Consider the following 18,417-nt stretch of genomic DNA (forward strand, 5'->3'; position numbering starts at 1 on the left):
GCACGGCGGAGGGAGCGGGGCCGGCAGCGCGGCCCGCACGGCGGCACGGCTGGTGTCTCCGGGGCGCAGCCTCCCCGAGCGCGTTACGGCAGCAGGTTGTTCGGGTCGCTCCTCAGCCCCTGCAGAGCCGGGCCAGCAAACGCAAACGGCAGCGTCGCGCTGGTTGCAGCGAGGGGCAGCAACGCTGCCGAGCGCCAGGCGCCGCCCCGCACTGAAAGCTGCAGCGGCGTGACCGAGGGGGAGCCCTGCGGCCGCAGAGACGCTGGCTGCGCTGGGGCGGGCCCCGAAGCCCAGGTTTAGGGCGCCCGGTACCGGACTGAAAGCGCTGCGGGCGCCTAATGCGAGGACCCGATACACTACAGGCTCGCCGGGCCAGGCGGCAGCGGCTGCGGGCCCGGGTGGGGGCTGGCCCCGCCCCGCCCCGCCCCGCCCCGCCCCGCCCCGGCTGCGGGGCTGAGCCCCCGGCGCTGCCCGGCCGCCCTCACCTGGGCGGGGCGGGGCCGCCGCACGTCAGTCAGAGGCGCGCCCCGCCCCCGCGAGCACGGGCGGCGCCTCCGCTGCCAACCAGCGGCGGGCGGGGGGAGGCGGCGGCTGCCGAGCCGGGCTGAGGCGAGCTGGGGCCGGCGCTGGGGCCGCCATGGAGCCCCCGAGGGACCAAGGTAGAGTGGCGGGGGGCTGCCGCTGCGCCTCCGGCGGCTCTGCGCGGCGGGTGGCGGTGCCTGGCGCTGCCGTGCGGCGGGGGGGGGACGGGGGCTCCTCTCGCAGCCCTTCTGCCAGGGGCACGCTCGGCCCGGACCTGCCCCGCCTTGCCCTGCCCAGCCCCGGCGGCGGGCCCGGCGCGGCCCGTGTAGCCCTCCGCGCCCCGGGGCTGGGCGAGGAGCTGAAGGCACCCCCGGGGTAACTCCCGTGGCGGGCTTGGGTCCCCCGCAGGAGCCGAGCGCGCCCGGCTGAGGGAGCTGCGCTGGAGCCCGGGGTCGGTGCCGGAGAGGGTCCCCGGCCTGTGGCGGGGCTGCGCCTGCAGTCACGCCGTCGGCTCGGGAAATGCGGAACCGGGGGCGGGTGCTAGCTTCGTGCCGGGCGGGCGGCGGAGCACGGGGCGGCTGCGGCCACCCCGCCTCCGCCGGCGGTGCCGCCGGGCCGCGGGCGCGGGCAGTAAACCCCGACTCTTCTACCGGCGTTGGGGAGGAGAATAAACTTTCTGTTTTCCCTCTGGAGTAAGGGCGGACCGCTTTCGTTTTACGAGCGTGCGACTTTTGATTAACCAGCACTGTTGGTAGGGTTTGCTCCCTCCGAATTCCCTGCGTGTCAGGGCTGCTCAGCAGCTGGCGTGGCCGTTTCGGCGGTCCCCCCACCCCCCAGCTGCCGAGCGTGGCCGGGGTGGCACCTCGGGCGGGCGGCCGCCTGTGTGGCCCCGCCGGCGCGGCAGGCGACGGTGCTGGGCTGGCGCCCTCGTGCTGGGGGAGGCTGCTGCCCTGGCCCCCGCGGTGGCAGCACGCTCCTAAACTTCATGGTTTATTTAAAACCCTGACCTTGGGGCTGCAGCCTGAGAGAGTAGTTGGTGCCTTGATGAGGGCTGACCTGAATGTGGGCCAAGCAGGATCTCTGGCTGTAAAAGCTTCTCCCACAAAAGTGTGTGACGTATGTCCTACCGATCTGTGTATCCACCGGGAGTCTTTTGTAGGGGTGTAGTACTGAACTAGACACCGGCTGCTTTCCACCGGATGAAGCAAGGCTGGCTGGGGTCAACGAGCTACTTTGTTCGAGTAAGCTGGTAGGGCTGCTCGGCCCGGCTAGGCATCCGCACCCTTGGACTGATTGCATTCAGCATTTTCCCACTGAGCATGCTTGGGGTGGTAGGAGGTGTTCACTCGCAGCGGCAGTGGTGTTGGAGGCGTACAAGGTGCTGGAACCCCTGACTCTGTGTGGTCCAGCTTTCTGCTCTGCCAGCTGAGCTGCTTCAGGCAGCAGCCTCGAGCTGTCCATGCTTTTGTTTTAAGTGCTTGGAGGCAGCTGTAGTACACTTGTACAATTATCAATTACTTCTGTGTTTCTCTATATAAGAAAAAAGGGCAAGTTATCTTTGCCAGAGCAAAAGATAATCTGGTGAGGGGCTGAACCTCCTCAGGGTGATTCCTTCAACCATTCTGAAGTCCTGTGTCTACCGTCAATATATATAAATTAAAAAAAAAAACAAACAACACACCCCAAACCAGCAACAGAAAAAGCCAACCAAACCAAATCCCCAAACCCTATTCTTAGGGACTGACAAACAGAACCGTTCAGCCAGAAAACAGCACAGCTGTCGGTTTGATCTGTATTTTAATTCCAATTGCAGGAGCGTTAACAGATTTCAGTGTTTTTCTTGAAGTTTGTTCTTTGTATTTGAGCCTATTAAAAGGCAAACACTGTTACTGCAACTGCAGGCTCGGTTTTGAACAGCTTCTATTGGAAAAGGAAAGTAAAATACTGTGATCTTTTGAAAAGCTTTAGTGACAATGCTGACACTTTCTAGAGGCTTGTTTTGCTGTTAAACTAATTTTTATATAAATACTGCTTTGTATTAAGAGGGAACCACACCTCAGGCTGTGTATCAGAATAGTGTATGTAGTGTGACGTAAGTGACTGTTATGGAGCAAACATGGTGCAACACCTTCTTCCTCTATTGCCTTTTTGGATGAGGTGGAGACCTGTGGGTACAGCAGGAAAATCTAGAATAGCCAACACACTTGTGCCTGTTCAACTAATGGCTTCTAATACCCTGCTATTTAACCCATTTCCCTGTAGTACTTGTATTGGAAATTGTGCTTGATGAGATGGTATTACATACCAAAGCCATGTACATGGCTAAAATCCAGGCTGCCAGGTCCTGTCTCTGGGGCTGGCTTAAACATCCTGGATTGCTGCCTCTAACCAGAAATTAATTTGTTTAAAAGTGTGAGTCAGAGGTTTTACTTTCCATTGTTATGATGACAGCTTTCTCAGATAGCTAAAGTTAGGAGGTGGGAAGAAAATCTAGATTATAGTTAAGACTGCAGCCAAACTAGACAAGGCTAATGCTATAGGTGTATAATGTGTTTAAGTCTTCACTCTCTCGTGAGTGGTCAGGTACAGCAGCATTCTTTAAATAGTTGTTACTAGCCTACTATCATCAGCATCAGAACCACTGAGCAATTTTTCATTTGAAGTGTCTTTGTTTTCAGCAAAGAGATGTAAATCTGGTCTTCCACTGTGTGGACTCAGTTGCAGAATGGACAAATAACTGCAGGTGTGTTTTCTGTTTTCACAAAGATTCTGGCTTCCCACCCCTGCTGCGCCATCCACCCCCACCCCCCCCCCCCCAAAAAAAAAAAAAAGAAAACCAAACTAACACACCCCCACTAGTATACCTGTGGTATACCTGGTTTTGCTTGCAAAAAGAGTTTCTCTCTGGCTTGCCGCCACTATTACTGTTAGCACTGGTACAGTTCGTCACTCACTGGAGAAATAAGGATGAAGCTGCCCCAACAGTAGAAGCAGTGTGCTGATGTGTTCTGAATAGGGAGATGGTGCCACTGAGCAGTCCCATGAAGACATGCAGCATAGCACAAACAGTTATCTAGTCATACTGCATTTCTGACATTGTGCTTAGGGGGTTCCTCTTAAGCTTCAGCAGCTCTTCGCTTATGTAATCCAGTGTCTTTCAAAATCTTCTGGCTTTGTGGGACTTAAGAGTCCCAAAACACTACACATGATTGTTTGAGAGAGTATGTAAGCATTTCTTTTCCTAGAGCCTTGACTTGCATTTCTGCTGACAGAATGAACTTTAATGCTCCCGTTGTGTAGAAATTACTTGTTGCAGGCAGTAGGACAAGATTTCCCCCATTGTTCTAATGGGTGAAGCTGCACCTTTTTCTACAGCTTTGTTTTCTTTATCACTAGGTACTTGCAGTACTGTAGATAAGAATTGTTTTTTCCTTAATGTACAATTGTGAAATCAAGCACTTGTAAGTAAATACAAGTGGACAGCTGTTGTCGGACCTGCAAAGAATTTCACTGAACTGAGTGTCTGTAGCAGTGACTTGAAAGAGGAAAAAAACAGAACAGTTACATCAGAAGTCCCTTGATCAGCAGCAAGTCTTCCCCTCTCTTGCATGTAAAATTCTGGGGGTGTGGGCGGGAGAGTCTTGTTCTAACTCAGGCTGAGGGCCCTGGCTTGATAGGGTGGTGTTACTGGCATTGCTATCCTCCCCCATCAGCTGGTGCGTGAATGAGGTACTGGAATGGCGTGGGGTGGGCAGCTGGAGGCTAGAGCAGTGTCAGCTGTTCCTGCCCTCTCCAGTGCTTGGGCATTGAAAGATAGCTTAAACTCTTCATTCATGCTTGCAAACACACTTCAGGAAGAGGTGGAGGAGGGAGCCTGCCCAGCTTTCCAGCAGTGGAAAGAATCTGTTGCTTGTGGCATGTGTGGATCTTCTGTCCCGGTTCCCTATAACCGGTGCTGTCACATGCAGACAAGACAATCCTTCACCCAGCTAGAGTAAAGGCTGCTTTCAGACCTTTTGGGGTAGGGAAGGCTTAGCTAAGGATCTGCTTCCTTTGATCCTCTGATGAGGCCAAGCTGTAACTGCTCAGGGCTTTTAAAATCCCAGTGACATGAAATTGATGCAAGTCCTGCTTGTTCCGGTTTCCCACACTTTGAAGCCCTGTGGAACAGCCCCTATGTTCCCCTTTCACCCACTGCAAACAACCATCTAAGCAATGGGAGACCTTGGAGGCTGGGTCTGACCTTGCTGGCTTAAAACAAAGCGCTGTGCCTTGGCTCTGGTTTAAGAACTGTGCTGGTGCAGCCTGGGCAAGTGCCTTGCTCTGCTTGATCTGGGTGCTTTGTGGGTGAAGTGGGAACAGCTGATTTTTATGGCTGAAGTTGGCTGCCATCTGTTAACACCTCTCCTGAAGCTGGCCTGGGTATGAGTGCTATTGAACTGCTTTCAGCTGTGCCTGGAGACTTCTGAGCACAGCCCTTTCCATCTGGAGGGGCTGGCAGTAACCACGTACTGCACTAGTCTGCCTTGGGAATTTTATTTCTATTCATCATCTTGCTCCTGTCTATCTTGTACATGCATTTCTTTTTTTCTTGGCTTCTACAGTTGCTAAATACAGTACCCCTTGACTAACAGCCTCTGCTTCATGAGCCAGATTTAGCGTAGTCCTGGGAGGAGCGGGGTGATGGGGAAACACATGTAGGGGCTTCTGATGCTTTGTGTCACATGCTGACCATGCTGGGTGAGGGCACCCCAAAAGCTACTTTGGCTGCCTTGAGTGCTGTAAAGACTGGGGTGTTGGGTAGGCTTTGTCCTCTTCAGTCACAACGATTTGCTCCTTTAATAGGAAGGGGTCTGGACAATTTTCATGGGGAGAGAACCCCTCAGCCAGCACCAAGAAGTCTTGTGTTAAGTCAGGAGACTAATTTGCGACATAAAATCAGGGAGCAGTTTGTGGATTGCTGATTTCTGAGGGTGCTGGACATTACTGCAGGTAAGGGAGGATATCAGCTGTATCTCTTAAAGTGATGTTTCCATGGCAGCAGATCCAGTACAGGGAGTCTTCTTGAAAGCCAATGTTTGCTTGACCAGCTTTCAAAAGGAAAAAAAAAAAAACAAACCCAAAAAACTTCATCTTTAGTTTAATAGAAAAGAACAACGGTGTAGGTTGCTGAACCCTGTGTAGCAGATATCTGATGTGTATGGGGATTTTCATGTTTTTAAGAGAAGCTCACCTCCAGGTAGGATGATGATGACCACACTGAAGTCTTTGCAATATGGGCACTTCTGTTTTGAGATTTGCTGGATGGAGGAAGGGAGGTGTTTACCCTTGTCCTTTTAATATCCTGCAGTGAATAAGCAGAAAAATATCAAACAAAGGGTGCCTGAAAGGGAAAGCAAGCATTAAGTGAGATTAAGCACTAAATTGAAATGCTCTTGTTCAGCCAAAACTGTCACTCTGTGTCAGCTTCAATTTAAGACTCCAGAGGGACAGCTTTCTCTGCTGTTAAAGGTAACAAGCATCTTCAAAGTCCCTTGTATCTGAGTGTGTATTAGCCAGAAAGATTAGGAGCCTTCACTCAAAAACTTTGTATTGGAGGGCAGGCTTTCAACCACAAGCCTTCTCTTTTGAAAAGGGCTGCAGTAACAGACCAGCTGCACATAACTTTGTAATCTGGATCTCTCCTGAAGGTTCAGTGTCACTTCTGCTATTTCCTCTTGCTCGTCTTCCTCCTCAGCCTGTGGTGAAGGGAGGTGAAAGAACATGCAGCAGTGTGTTGACTTTGGCAGTTTGGGAGTGGTACCACGAGCTAGGGTAACTGAATACTGCTGAATGCTGGTGCCTGCTGTGAAAACACTTCTCTCTTGCAGAGGTGTAGACAGATTTTTCTGCTATTGCAACTACAAGTGGTGGCAGTTGTCTGCATGAGTCTGCAGCCATTGTCCTGGCAGGGGAACGGTGCAGTGGAGGGGACACTGGCTGCCAGTGAATGGTGGTGTGTGGAAAAATGCTTATTGTGCTGTTACTTGCTTCCGAACAGAAAGGGGGTAGATTGAAGCTATCTAGCAAGAAACCAGCGCTACTGTTGTGGTGTGAATGCTGTCACTGAAAGAGGCAGCTTTCCCATTTCACAAGCAGACTTCTCTATTGCAGAGTGTGAGAGCAGAGCAATAAATGTCCTGGATTCTCACTGACAGTGGAGTGCTGCAGCAAATGTGTACCCTGCCTTAGCTGACCCTGGGACACTCAGTTTCTGCAGAGCTGAGGTCTGTAGGAACATGCTGTGCCACACATGGATTAGAGTGATAGGCTTCTGAACTGCCCCCCTCCTGCTTGTAGCCTACCAGCAGCACAAAAGTGTGTGCTATGCTTAAAAACTTCATAGGCAGAGAGGAAGCATGCTTTGTGTGTGTGTGTATATATATAAAGCCAGTAATTTATTGTTTGTGTAACTGGAATTTTAGCAATCTAATTCAAGAATGATTATTAGTTTAGCTCTTGCTATGGATAAAGACTATGCAGATGAAGTCTTGGTAATAATAAAGGTAATGTTGTATGCACTTAGTTTTTACACCTTTTCCTGGTGTTATTCTCATGGCCACTGAGGCTGCTAGCAACATTTTGGTGTATTATAGCAAGTTGTCAGTGTTATCACTACTTTGCTGGGAAGAACAGGATGTTTATGGCTGCTTCTTCCTCACTGTATGATCCACTGGGGTACCTCTTTCACATTTGCTTTTTACACATTTGCTCTTTCTTTTATTGTCCTGTAAGCTCCATGTTGTGTCCAGATCTACTATAGAAAGTGCCTTTAAATGTAATGTTAGATGTTATTTCTTTGCTGTCTTTGTTACCTCTAAAATAGTTTTGTTCAGCTGCAGATCTCCATTGCTAATTGATTACTTTCTTATAGCTGTAAGGTCACCAGTGTTGACCCTGTGCCCTGTTACTTATACCACTCCTTTGTCACATCCCATGTTCTACTTTCTGAGGTACACCAAGTAAAACAAAGCTGCAGGCAAGTCAAGAATAGTTCAGACAGAGTAAACCTGACAAACCTCTGGTCCTGAGGCCTTGTAAACTTGGTTCAAAGCTTAAGGCCTCTTACTAGTGATTGGCAATATGGTATTGTGGGATAACAAAGAGTCTGGTCAGCATCTGTAGCTTGTTGGGAGTGGTGGGAGAGGCTAGCAGAGGCAGAGCAGCATTTTTTTTTTCCTGTTTTGCTTTCCTTTCTCTAGCAGTTAGAGGGGAACGGAGTTTCATGAGCCCACTGAGCCCAGGATATAGATGAAAAGATGTGCCAAGGGAGGCAGCCTGGGCTGGAGTAATTGTTTTTAGTCAGGTGTGTCCCCTGTGCTTTGCTAGGATCAGAGCCCATGCTTGGCAGTGATCTTGGTTCATGAGAAAAAAAGTAAAAAAAGGTGAAAAAGAAGCTTTGTGAGTAATGCTGCTTAGCTGCTCTTTAGCATGGTAAAACTGTTTCAGCTGTGCACCCTGGGGGTTGCTCATGCCTGTTTTGCTTTGTTTACTTTAGAAAAAAGTACTTTAATTAAACTGCTAGCAGGAGTCCCAAGATAAGCAAAAAGCAATCCTATCATTCCTCTCTCTTTGGCTGTTCTCTGCCTAAACATATATCACATCATGGCATTAGAAAGTTGATTAACTTGATTAGGATAGCAGAATTTAAAAGAAAGGAGTTATCAGTGTCTGATGATCGTTGCAGTGCTCTACAGCAATCCAGTCCCTGGGAATACTCATATAATAGCGGACATCTGCAGACGCTGGTAGGAAGGGCTGCGTTTGAAGAAGGCCATTTCTATAAACTTGCATCTTCTGGTCCCCTGTAGTCTCTGCCGAGTAGTTTAGGGTCCTGATATGTCGCCTGCTTTTCCTCACACAGGCTTCCGAGAATGGAGCTGTACAAGGACTTTCCTATAAGCATCTTTAAAGAAGCTGTCCTGTAGGTAGGACCAACCAAAAAGAAGGGTCAGGGGTATGAAATGGGCACAGCTTGCACTTGCTGAAGTGCATCTTGGTCTCTAGTCACTGTATTGGTCTGTAGAAGACAAATCCCTTCAGCACAGTTCAAAAGTGTTTTGCCTGCATCTGAGGAGTTTCGAGAAGCAGGCTGAAGGCAGAGCAGAAGCCCCCAAATCAATTGCTGTTTTTAACTAGACTGCTGACTCTTCTGTGGGCTTTGATTACTGTTTGCGAAGCTTAGTTTTATGCCTGAACATAGACAGGCTTCAGTCTGCATGAGTGGATCACGTGCTACTGCATGCTGTTTCCATAAAACCACTCGAATCTGTGCTAGGCAGTCTCTAAAGAGGCTTGCTGAGCAGCTGATGTGTGCTCAGGGATGAGGAGCATCAGGAGTAGTACCAGCCTAGTGCACTGGGTGGGGAAGGAGCCTTATTTAAATATTGACTTTCCTTTTGCCAGATGTCACTGTCTTGGCAGAAGGAAAACAGGCCATTTTACTGCAATGTGCTTTGCTTGGAGCCATGAGCTCTTAAAGGCACCGTTCATGCTGTGTGTTTCATCTCCTTGACAAGCTGCTTGCAACGCTGGGCTCCAAACCCTTTTTTCGAGAGGACACTTGATCTTGAGTAAAAGGATAGACCTGCAGTGAGTCTTTCTCTTCTCCCAGGACTGCTCCGGTGCTTGCCTAGCAGGTATTTGTTTTACCTTCTTGTATTCTGGACTGTGACAGCCCTTTGTGTCTGCTGCCTGAGCAGACTCTTCAGGTGCTGCGCAGCTATAGTGCCTGGAGTAGGTAATGTACGGATCCTTGAGCAAGGGATGCATCCTGGATGTGTCCACCTGCCGTATGCAGAGTGTTGGCATGTGGTCTGTCACTACCTCCAGAGGCACTTGAAGGAACAGGGAGCAGATGTTACTGCAGAGATAATTTGTCTGGACATCTGAAGAAGGGTGGGTGATGAGTCTGAAATGGCAAGCTGGGGTTGTGCTGCTGCCTGCCAAGCAGTTGCTCATCCCGGATCTTACTGAGCACAGCATGGATCTGGCGTTGTACGTCTCCCAGGTCCTGGGCCATGTTTGGACCCCTGCATTCTATCTTTCCCACCAGCTCCTGCTCCAGGGTGTGTGGGGACCTCGGCCCAAAGCTTGGGCTGGGGACGCACACCCCAAACCCAAGTTAAGGATGTGTGTGTGGGGATCCAGTGCTCCATAGAAGTTGGCCTTTAGTTTATGTAGCTTAACTGCTGAAAACTCCAGCGTGGCTTCTAGCTGGCTACTGCTGTTGTATGATTTAAGTGCAGTAATTTGGAAGGAGGGGAAGACTTTAAAGCTTTACTGCTGTTTTCTCCAATAAGGCAATACTTAACTGCAGTGAAGGTGTCTTCAGGACACCCATGTTAAACCTCCTCATCTGAAGACTGAGGAAGGAATAAACAGTCCCTGCTACCATTCAAATAACTGTTTTTAGGAATCAGTGTTAAATACTAGTCTTTTCTGAAGTACATTTGCATTTCTTAATGCACGTCTAGCAAATGCTGAGGTACAGTGGTGAGACCTGCCTATCTTGTGAACCGCTCCTTGAGTTTTGTCTGCTGATCTTGATGCTCTGCCAGGGCTGCAGCTCAGTCTAAATAATGGTCCTTTCTGGGTTTGGTGCCTTGCTAAAACATGTTTAGCACTTTACTCAGTCTAGCAGAACGAGTGTGAATACTCAGGATGTAGTAGTAAACTTCCTTGGAAAAGTAAAATGCAGTGGCTGCATGTCTTTTTTTGAATAAGATCTTGATTTCTAGACACAAACAAGTCCTGCTTTCCTGCTCTTCATGTGAATATCTAAATACTCAGTCAACTGTGTTTTTCTGAAGGCATCTCTGATTATGTAATAATAGGGGCAGAATTCAGTTTTGGACTGCATTGTTTCCAACGGTTAATTTGTTCAGAGAAGTGTGTCCACTGCAAATGCATCCTTTATTACTTAGTTCCAGCAACCAGTGCTGCTGTTCGATATAAACTTGTTTAGTGGTGTTTCCCATCAAGGGAGGAAAACCCCAGAAGTTCACAAGGCAGGTAACAGCTGCTAGAGATGCCGCATATGTTGCAAGGCCCTGCCACCATGTGCAGTGCTGCACAAACTGCCCTCTGGTTAGGTTGGTTAGGTAGTACAGGGTGATTCTGTAAAGAAGCAAGAGTTTCATGGCTTTGCTGGAGTGTGTATGGGGGTACTTGTTCAGTATGTTTCTCCATGAGTCGTGGTTCTGAAGACTTGGTTTTAACAGTCCAGCAGTCCCGCAGGAAAGGCAGTTGGTGCTTTGAGAGCATGACTGGAACAGCAGGGGTGACCTTTTTGCTTAATGCATCTCTCTGGGTGCATTGCTTAATATCAGCTTCTGAGCTGTAAGTTGTTTGCATTGTTAAGTGTATAATTTGTTCCTGCAAATTGTTCTGGGTCGGGCAACCCCCAGTATCAGTACAGGCTGGGAGATGAACGGGTTAAGAGCAGCCCCGAGAAGGACTTGGGGTACTGGTGGATGAAAAGCAGGGTGTGAGCCGGCACCCGGCAATGTGCACCCACAGCCCAGAAAGCCACCCATCTCCAGGGTCACATCAAAAGAATCCTGGCCGGCGGGTTGAGGGAGGTGATTCTGCCCCTCTACTCCACTCTGGTGAGACCCCACCTGGAGTGCTGCGTTCAGCTCTGGAGTCCTCATCAGAGGAAAGACCTGGACCTGTTGGAGCGGGTTAGGAGGAGGGCCGCAAATATGATCAGAGGGCTGGAACACCTCTGCTTTGAGGAAAGACTGAGAGAGTTGGGGTGGTTCAGTGTGGAGAAGGGAAGGCTCTGGGGAGACCTTGTTGTGGCCTTCCAATATTTCAATGTTTTTAAAAAAAAAAAAAAAGAAAGTTGAGGACAGACTTTTTAGTATGGCCTGTTGCTGTAGGACAAGGAGGGGTATTGGTTTTAAACTAAAAGAGGGTAGATTCAGACTTAGATACAAGGAAGACACCTTTTATGATGAGGGTGTTGAAGTACTGGAGGAGGCTGTCCAGAGGGGTGGTAGATGCTCCATCCCTGGAAACATTCAAGGTCAGATTGGATGGGGCTCTGGGCAACGTGTTGTAGTTGAAGCTGTCCCTGCTCGTTGCAGGGGGTTGGAACTAGACGACCTTTAAAGGTCCCTTCCAACCCAAACCATTCTATGATAAATCACAGACACTTTCTGAATCTTTAATTGAGAAACTTATGTTAGCCTTGAAGAGTATTTTCGGACATCCTGCTTTGATACCTTTCTGTGTGGATTGCAGATGAATGCTATGGTTGACAAGAGCAGTGGTGAGCAGAGAGATTTAGTTTCTGCATATTTCTAAATGAGAGCAAGTGAAAACTGTTGGAATTAGTGCTCTGAAGCTGAAAGGTTTTAGTTGGCTTGCGTGCCTGTCACTAAGCATGTTTTCTGGCATGGAAGATTTTTGAAGATTATATAAGAAAGCAAGCAACTTAAATGTCAGTGGAATCATCAGAGCAACCTGTTGAGTGTTTCTTGTAGAGATGAGGGAGTGTTTTTTGAGTAAACAGCAAAAGGGAGAGCTTTACCAGAATAAATTTACCATCATCTTAAATTCCATTCTAGCATGCTGGTACACGAGGTCTTTAATATGATTCTGTTTTTTATTTACAACTCGAGAACAAACTTTACTTTGGTGAATCACAGAAATGTACTTCCCTCCCATCCCTAATGAAAAGTACTTGCCTATTCAAGAAGCATCTTTTGAGAAAGTGAAAATATGGAATGGCAAGAGGGGATACCGAAGTCAAAGGAAGACCTCTGCATGTCATGAAGAGGAGGTGAGAAGACTTTTTAAGCTCTTAGGGAGGGAGAACTGATAAGTTGAGGACAAAACAAGTTTCGGGTGAAATGACTAAACTTTTATAATCTGCCTGTTTTAAGGCAGTGTCACTAGAGAGGTCTTGTTTCGCCTTCATGCAAGGTGGTGGCAGCAGCATTTCTGAGGGGTGTGATGGCTCCTTAATAATAATGCCATATCACAGCTTCCTAGCTAATGTGCATGCTAGAGGATTGACAGCTGGGAACAAGCAGTATGCAAGTCAGTGCTTGGACTTTCACCTCTTCAGTATCCTGGTCCAGTTTTTATATGACAATGCAGAATTAAAAAAATTGTGAATTACATTATTAGTAACTGTTTAAGCTCTGAATTATTCAGAGTGTTTTCTGTGCTGATGGATGAGCTATGATGTGCCAAATGTGATGTAACAGTAACCTGCTGGGTTTCAGCTAGACCAATCCTTACGCATCAAACCTGAAAAGTTTACCAGGCTAATCCATTAGACTGGAACATGTCCAGGACTTACAGTGGCTATGAATGTATGATTTTGGTTTGGTGGGGTTTTTTTGTTGTTTGTTTGATGTTTACAGTTGTGAAATGGGGTGTATGATGGGTTAGCTTGTGCAATAGAGAATGATGCTGAACTTAGCAGTGCAAAGCTTTATTCTTAGAGTTAGCAGTGATGTTCAGTTCTTGGTCAAATACTGTGAGGAGGCAACTTGTAGAAACAGTGCAGTGCAGTTTTGGACCAACTGCTCACTAAAAGCAGTGAAGGTGTGCTTTCTTTAAAAAAATCAAACATAAAAAACCAAACCCAAACCACACAGAGCCAAACACATCCCCCCCCCCCCCCCCCCCCCCTTTTCTCCCCTGCCCAACTTCTAGAGCTGAAGCAGTTTCCTTCAAGACACACTGTTCAAATTTCAGTCCTTCAAACCCACTGCACTTCTTCCCTCTCCCTGTAGTTTCCATCATGCTGGCTGTACCAGAATCAGGAAAAACGTCTACCTGACTTTATGTTCATCTAGATGTGTCTTTACAATTTGTCTACTCATATACTTCAGTAAAATGTTTTAACTTGCTCTATTTACACCACTGTGAAACGTGAGGAGTCTGGAAATCAGTTTATCCAAGCATAATGATGATAGGAAAATTTACCTTTGTATAGAATGGACTGGGACACAATTAGATCATGAACAAATATATGACTACTGCTTGGAAATCTGGAGAGATTAGTACTTTTCTGATCTGAACCTGTGTAGGCTGTAGAAAAGCAAATACAGATTGTCTGTAGTGTCACCCAGAGGCAGAACGTGATGCCTTGTGTCCAAAGTCTGATCTGATGGAAAGAGGTATGCTCAAGTTCTTCTAGGACCTGGAGATCTTTGAAAGCTTTATCTCTTTGTAGGGAAAAATCTCTGGACAAACTTTCTTGACCCTTTTCCTTGCTTTCCTCTGGTTTTGGAGTGATTAGTGTTCTGTGACTGTCTGTTGCTTTTGTGTGACAGCAGTATCTCTCCAGGCTAACAGTTTAATTTACTGCCCTAGTCTGACTTGGAGTAGGAGCAAATGTCTCTTAACAGGATTTACTCAGCTCAAGCAGCATTAAAAGTCATTCGAGGACATACCAATCAGATAAAATCTCAGAGTACTTATTAATATAATGGAAACTTCAGTGGTCATAATACCTTAAAGGTAGTGCATTATCTGCTTTATATTAGAAAAAAATAAGCCAGTAGTGCAGTTGGCTTGTTAATGAATTGCCTGTGGTTCATTGCGTGCACAGTTGCAGAATTCTCCCTTTTATCTTTTAAATGAGATTTAAGAGCAGTTTGCAGAAATGTTCAAGCCCCATGTCTTGAGTTTGACCAATTTGCAGCCCCGGCAGAATGCGGTTCAAGGTCCCTTTGCTAGTGACAGCCATTGCTCCAGATCAGTTTGGAAGCGCTGCAGGAGTTAGTGCTGCCCAGCTGGGCATGCCCTGTAGCAGTATGGGCAAGTAGCAGCCAAACCCCATCTGGAATAGGGCAATTCAAGCACTGCGTGGTTGGATGGGTGACTGGTAAATGCTGGACTGTAGAGGAATAGGTAATGTATCTTGTTTGATGCTGCAGAGAAAACAACACAACTTTGTGTTTTCAAATGAGAGATACCCAGTAATAGTGAACCGCTGCATCAATGTGCAAGAGTTCTTCATACCAGCAATCTGTTGGTGTGCCATTAGTACTCCTGTGTTGGGCCTTTCTTATGTTTAGGCGAGCTCACCAAAATGCTGCAGTGGGTGAGAAATGTAAATGAGTAATACAGGCTTGTCTTTGTTATGGGCTCATCTGCTCAGATAAGGTATGTAACTGCCTCAGTGTCTATTGTTGGCTTTGAAGTACCTCATGGACAGGCTGGTTTTCTGAAGGGTTTGTGGCAAAAAGCATTGCTAGTCTAAAGGTGTGATTTGACTGGTTGAGGAAGGGAGGATCAGTAGTGTGTTCTTATGACTTGAGAGATTTCTGGGGCACGTATGATTGCATATTTATTGTACCAGTGCACTTCAAGTTAAGCGAGGTTTTGCAGTTTCATGGACATTTTGCACTATGTTCTCAGATAAGGAAAGTGCAAAAACGTTAATAGGGTTTCTACACAGCTTACTACTTGTGATTGCTTGTGTTGGAGAAATTATACTTTAAGTGTTATGCAATTACACTTATTTGAAAGCACCAGTTTAAGATTTAAACTTGGTTAGTCAAGGCCTCAGAAGAGAAGAGAATATCAACCTGATGGTTGCCATCGACATGTTACATTATTAAGCCAAAAGTTTGTCTGTCACACATAACTGAATAACTACATGTAGCTTAAGCAACGCATGTTTGGAACGTTTTGTGCCAGCTTTTGTCTGGACTGAAGAGCTTTGCTAGGAGAACCTGAGAGCAAGCACTGGGGAAAGTTGCTGGAGGAATAAAGGATGCTGCACTGGAGTGGTGAGGAATAAATTGAGGAGACTGAGAAGGAAATTAAAAGACTTCAGACTAGTTTCCCCAGGCTCTGTTTAACTGATAATTGAAGGGTCAGAGGAAGAGAGGTTCCTGATATAAGGTAGCTTTAGTGTAATGACACTGATGCCTAATTAGTCTGCTTCAAGCTTTTCTTTGTATACAAGGGTGAACTCTTCCTGATGCAGTGGCATACTTTTCATGTTCCTCTGGGGGAAGGCAGGGTCAAGCAGTAGCGGATGGCTTTATAAAATGTATTTGCTAAGAGCTTCTTCTGTGTTAAAGGTTTGGAATCATGTGTGGTGCCCAAGAAGTTGCTTGCTCATTCCTCTTGTGAGCAAAATGTAAGCCAGTCCCTCCTACGCAAATACAGGACTTTCCCCCCTCAGAATCTGGCCATTCTGGTAGTTGATCACTACCTTTTCCCTGCAGACTTCTAACTGCAATCAAAATAGTCTCTGCCGTTGTAAATGCATTTGCCTTGCTTGTCAGCTGTCATAATACTCCTGTACACTGGGGAGATGTGTGGAAGTGCAAAGTCTATTGCGAAGTCTCTGCCCATACCTCAGTTTAGAAAGGATAGGAGAAAACTGAACTTCATTCTGTCAATAGGCAGGTATTTGCAAATCTAACTCATAAGATGAAGGGCTGGCCATAGACCTTCTATGGGGCAGGACACCAGGACTCGCTTGTGTTCCTGAACTGTCTCTTTCAGGGTTGCAGACCTTGGAGGATCTGGGTGAGCAGCCTGTGACTTTGTACAGCTGTTGTCTTAATCACAGAATGGTTGAGGTGGGAGGGGACCTCTGGAGGTCATCTGGTCCAACCCCCCCTGCTCAAGCAGGGCCACCTAGAGCCGGTTGTCCAGGACCATGTCCAGATGGCTTTTGAATATCTCCAAGGATGGATCTTGTGAAGTACATACTCTAAGCCATGTTGCTTCCATCAAATTTTGTGCTGCTTAGGTGCTTCTGTACTCTGTACTTCTGTCCTCAATAGTAAATGGTGCAAATTCTGTGCTACACCAAATCCAGGCACGACCTTGGTAATTATGTGGTGGGAGCTAGTGTGTACTTCAGCCACTGGAGAGTGCTTGCTGGTATTACTAAGGTGCTTTGGGTCATATTACTAAGTGCTTGCTAAGATTACAGATGATGCTTTTATTTAGTGATTATCCTTTCAGATACCACAGTACATGATTCAGCCTAATACATAATTACAGCCTAATCAAATCTGCTGTGTTTTTAAAACTGCAGTATCATTGTCATGGTGGGACCTGATACAGTGGTGTGGGAATGGTGGACTTTTCTGGAGCTGCTTTTCAGAAATAGAAGCTCTGAGGTACAGTGTTGAAGAGGAAGGTTTGCTTTAAGGGTGCAAAAGAGCAGACTTGTCTTCCAAGGTAGGTTGGGAGTTACTCCAATCAAAGTCACTCAAGTAAAACTTTTAATTAGATTGCAATGTTACATACTAAAACTTTGTTTAAAACAATCCCTTTCTGCAGTACTGCCTTTTCTTTCTAATCCTTTTCCAACTGTCATCTGGCTGCAGCTCAGCACTGTTTCTTCAGCATTTTTGACAAGTTCAGTCTCTGGCCAGGGATCAGACGCTAGAGAATGGCAGTGTAACTGGGGTAAGTGGCTGAGTCAAATAAATACGTTCCTCTAAAATCTACCTGACTGTTCTAACACTCTTATCTCACTGGGAAATGTTTCTGTGTATTTGCAGAGTTTGGCTTGACTTCTTGGAAGTCAATGCAGTGCCCTTCCTGATCACTGGTTTTGGAGTGCTGGGTACTGTGTCCTTTGTCCTGGACTCTTCCCACAGTCTGGAAACACTTTTCACCTGCTGTTGCTGGAGCTGACAGATGTGGCTGCTTTGGCTGCTGTTTGAGACACAGAACTTTGCCATAAGTCTGGGATTTCTGCCTAATGAAAACCTTGTCAGTGCTGGAGCAGATATCTGGTGGTGGAGAACCTGTGCAAATGCAGAGACTTTTGTCTGATATGAATGGGTTGAGTCTTACTGTGGTATCGGCTTGTCCAGTGGCAAAATATGCTGGAGTGTGGATCTATTCCCTCACAAGACTGCAGGAAATGAGCCTGAGTTTATAATTGGATTGGGAGGAGAAGAGAGCAGAACTGCTGCCTTTGCTAAGATGTACATCAGCTGTCTGAAAGGCTGTGGGCTGAGACTTCGGTTTAAGAAAAGAGCAGTACTAGCAACCCTGTAATCCTTAACTGTAACGCTCAAAAGTGTTTGTCTTGCAGGGTGATACATCTTGGGATAGTACTGATCATTCTAAGGTTTTGTTTGTTTGGGCTTTTTGGTTGTTGGGTTTTTGTTGGTGGTTTGGGGGTTTTTTTTGAGTAAGTGAAGGCAGCATTTAGTCAAGAAAATGCTGGAGAAGATATTTCTATATGAAGAATCATACTGGACAATGCTGTTGCATCATGGAGAGCTAGTCTAGAGGAAGCATGTCGGGGGAGGCTGAAGAAAGGAGGTTAATATGGTGGTGTTGAGTTGGACTCTCCTAGAAGATGGCAAATGCCTAAACCCTTAAACCACAGTCTGCTGACTATTACTAACAGGGCTGCAGAAGCCTGTATGCTTACTGTTCAAGAACTGGTATAGCTGTGTGGCTCCATTCATGCAATGCATAAATCTCGGGGCCTGAAAGCATTATCTGCTGTTAAAGGGGAGCAGAGAGAGCACAATATGAGAATAGGAGCATGAACGTACTAATTTAAGGCTTGCTTAGTGTTTGGGCTTCTGTCCTATTGCTACCTGGCTTCTTTCTCTCTTAATGCAGTTTTAAGGCCTTGGATCAGGTGCTGAAAGGCTTTAGTTGTCTGTAAACTGGTAAGACTTTGAAGATCAAAATGATGCTACACAGAACCTAGATTGGCTTAAGATGCTTAAGTAGCTTTATAGCTCTTAAAATGCCTTATGCCCTGTAAAACTCGGTTGGAACGGGGAGAGGACCCTGACTGTTGCTGCCTGATTGGGACCTACCTGGGAAAGATAGGGTGGGGGAAGACCTGGCTGGAAATCTTTACCCCAGCTGCAGTTACTGGAAGGC

The 18,417-nt window shown here is 47.0% G+C and overlaps 1 protein-coding gene across 1 annotated transcript in view; it reads left to right on the forward strand.

The window, feature by feature from the left end:
* The first annotated feature begins 506 nt into the window (after positions 1-506).
* TPD52 (tumor protein D52) overlaps positions 507-18,417 on the forward strand; it is a 127,875-nt gene continuing 109,964 nt past the window's right edge. The window contains exon 1 of the mRNA XM_056330267.1: positions 507-659. Within this exon, the coding sequence (XP_056186242.1) occupies positions 638-659 (22 nt within the window). The 5' untranslated portion in view covers positions 507-637. The remainder of the gene's footprint in view (positions 660-18,417) is intronic.

The sequence above is a fragment of the Falco biarmicus genome, chromosome 3, assembly GCF_023638135.1.
Source record: "Falco biarmicus isolate bFalBia1 chromosome 3, bFalBia1.pri, whole genome shotgun sequence".
In the NCBI taxonomy this organism is placed as follows: Eukaryota; Metazoa; Chordata; class Aves; order Falconiformes; family Falconidae; genus Falco; species Falco biarmicus.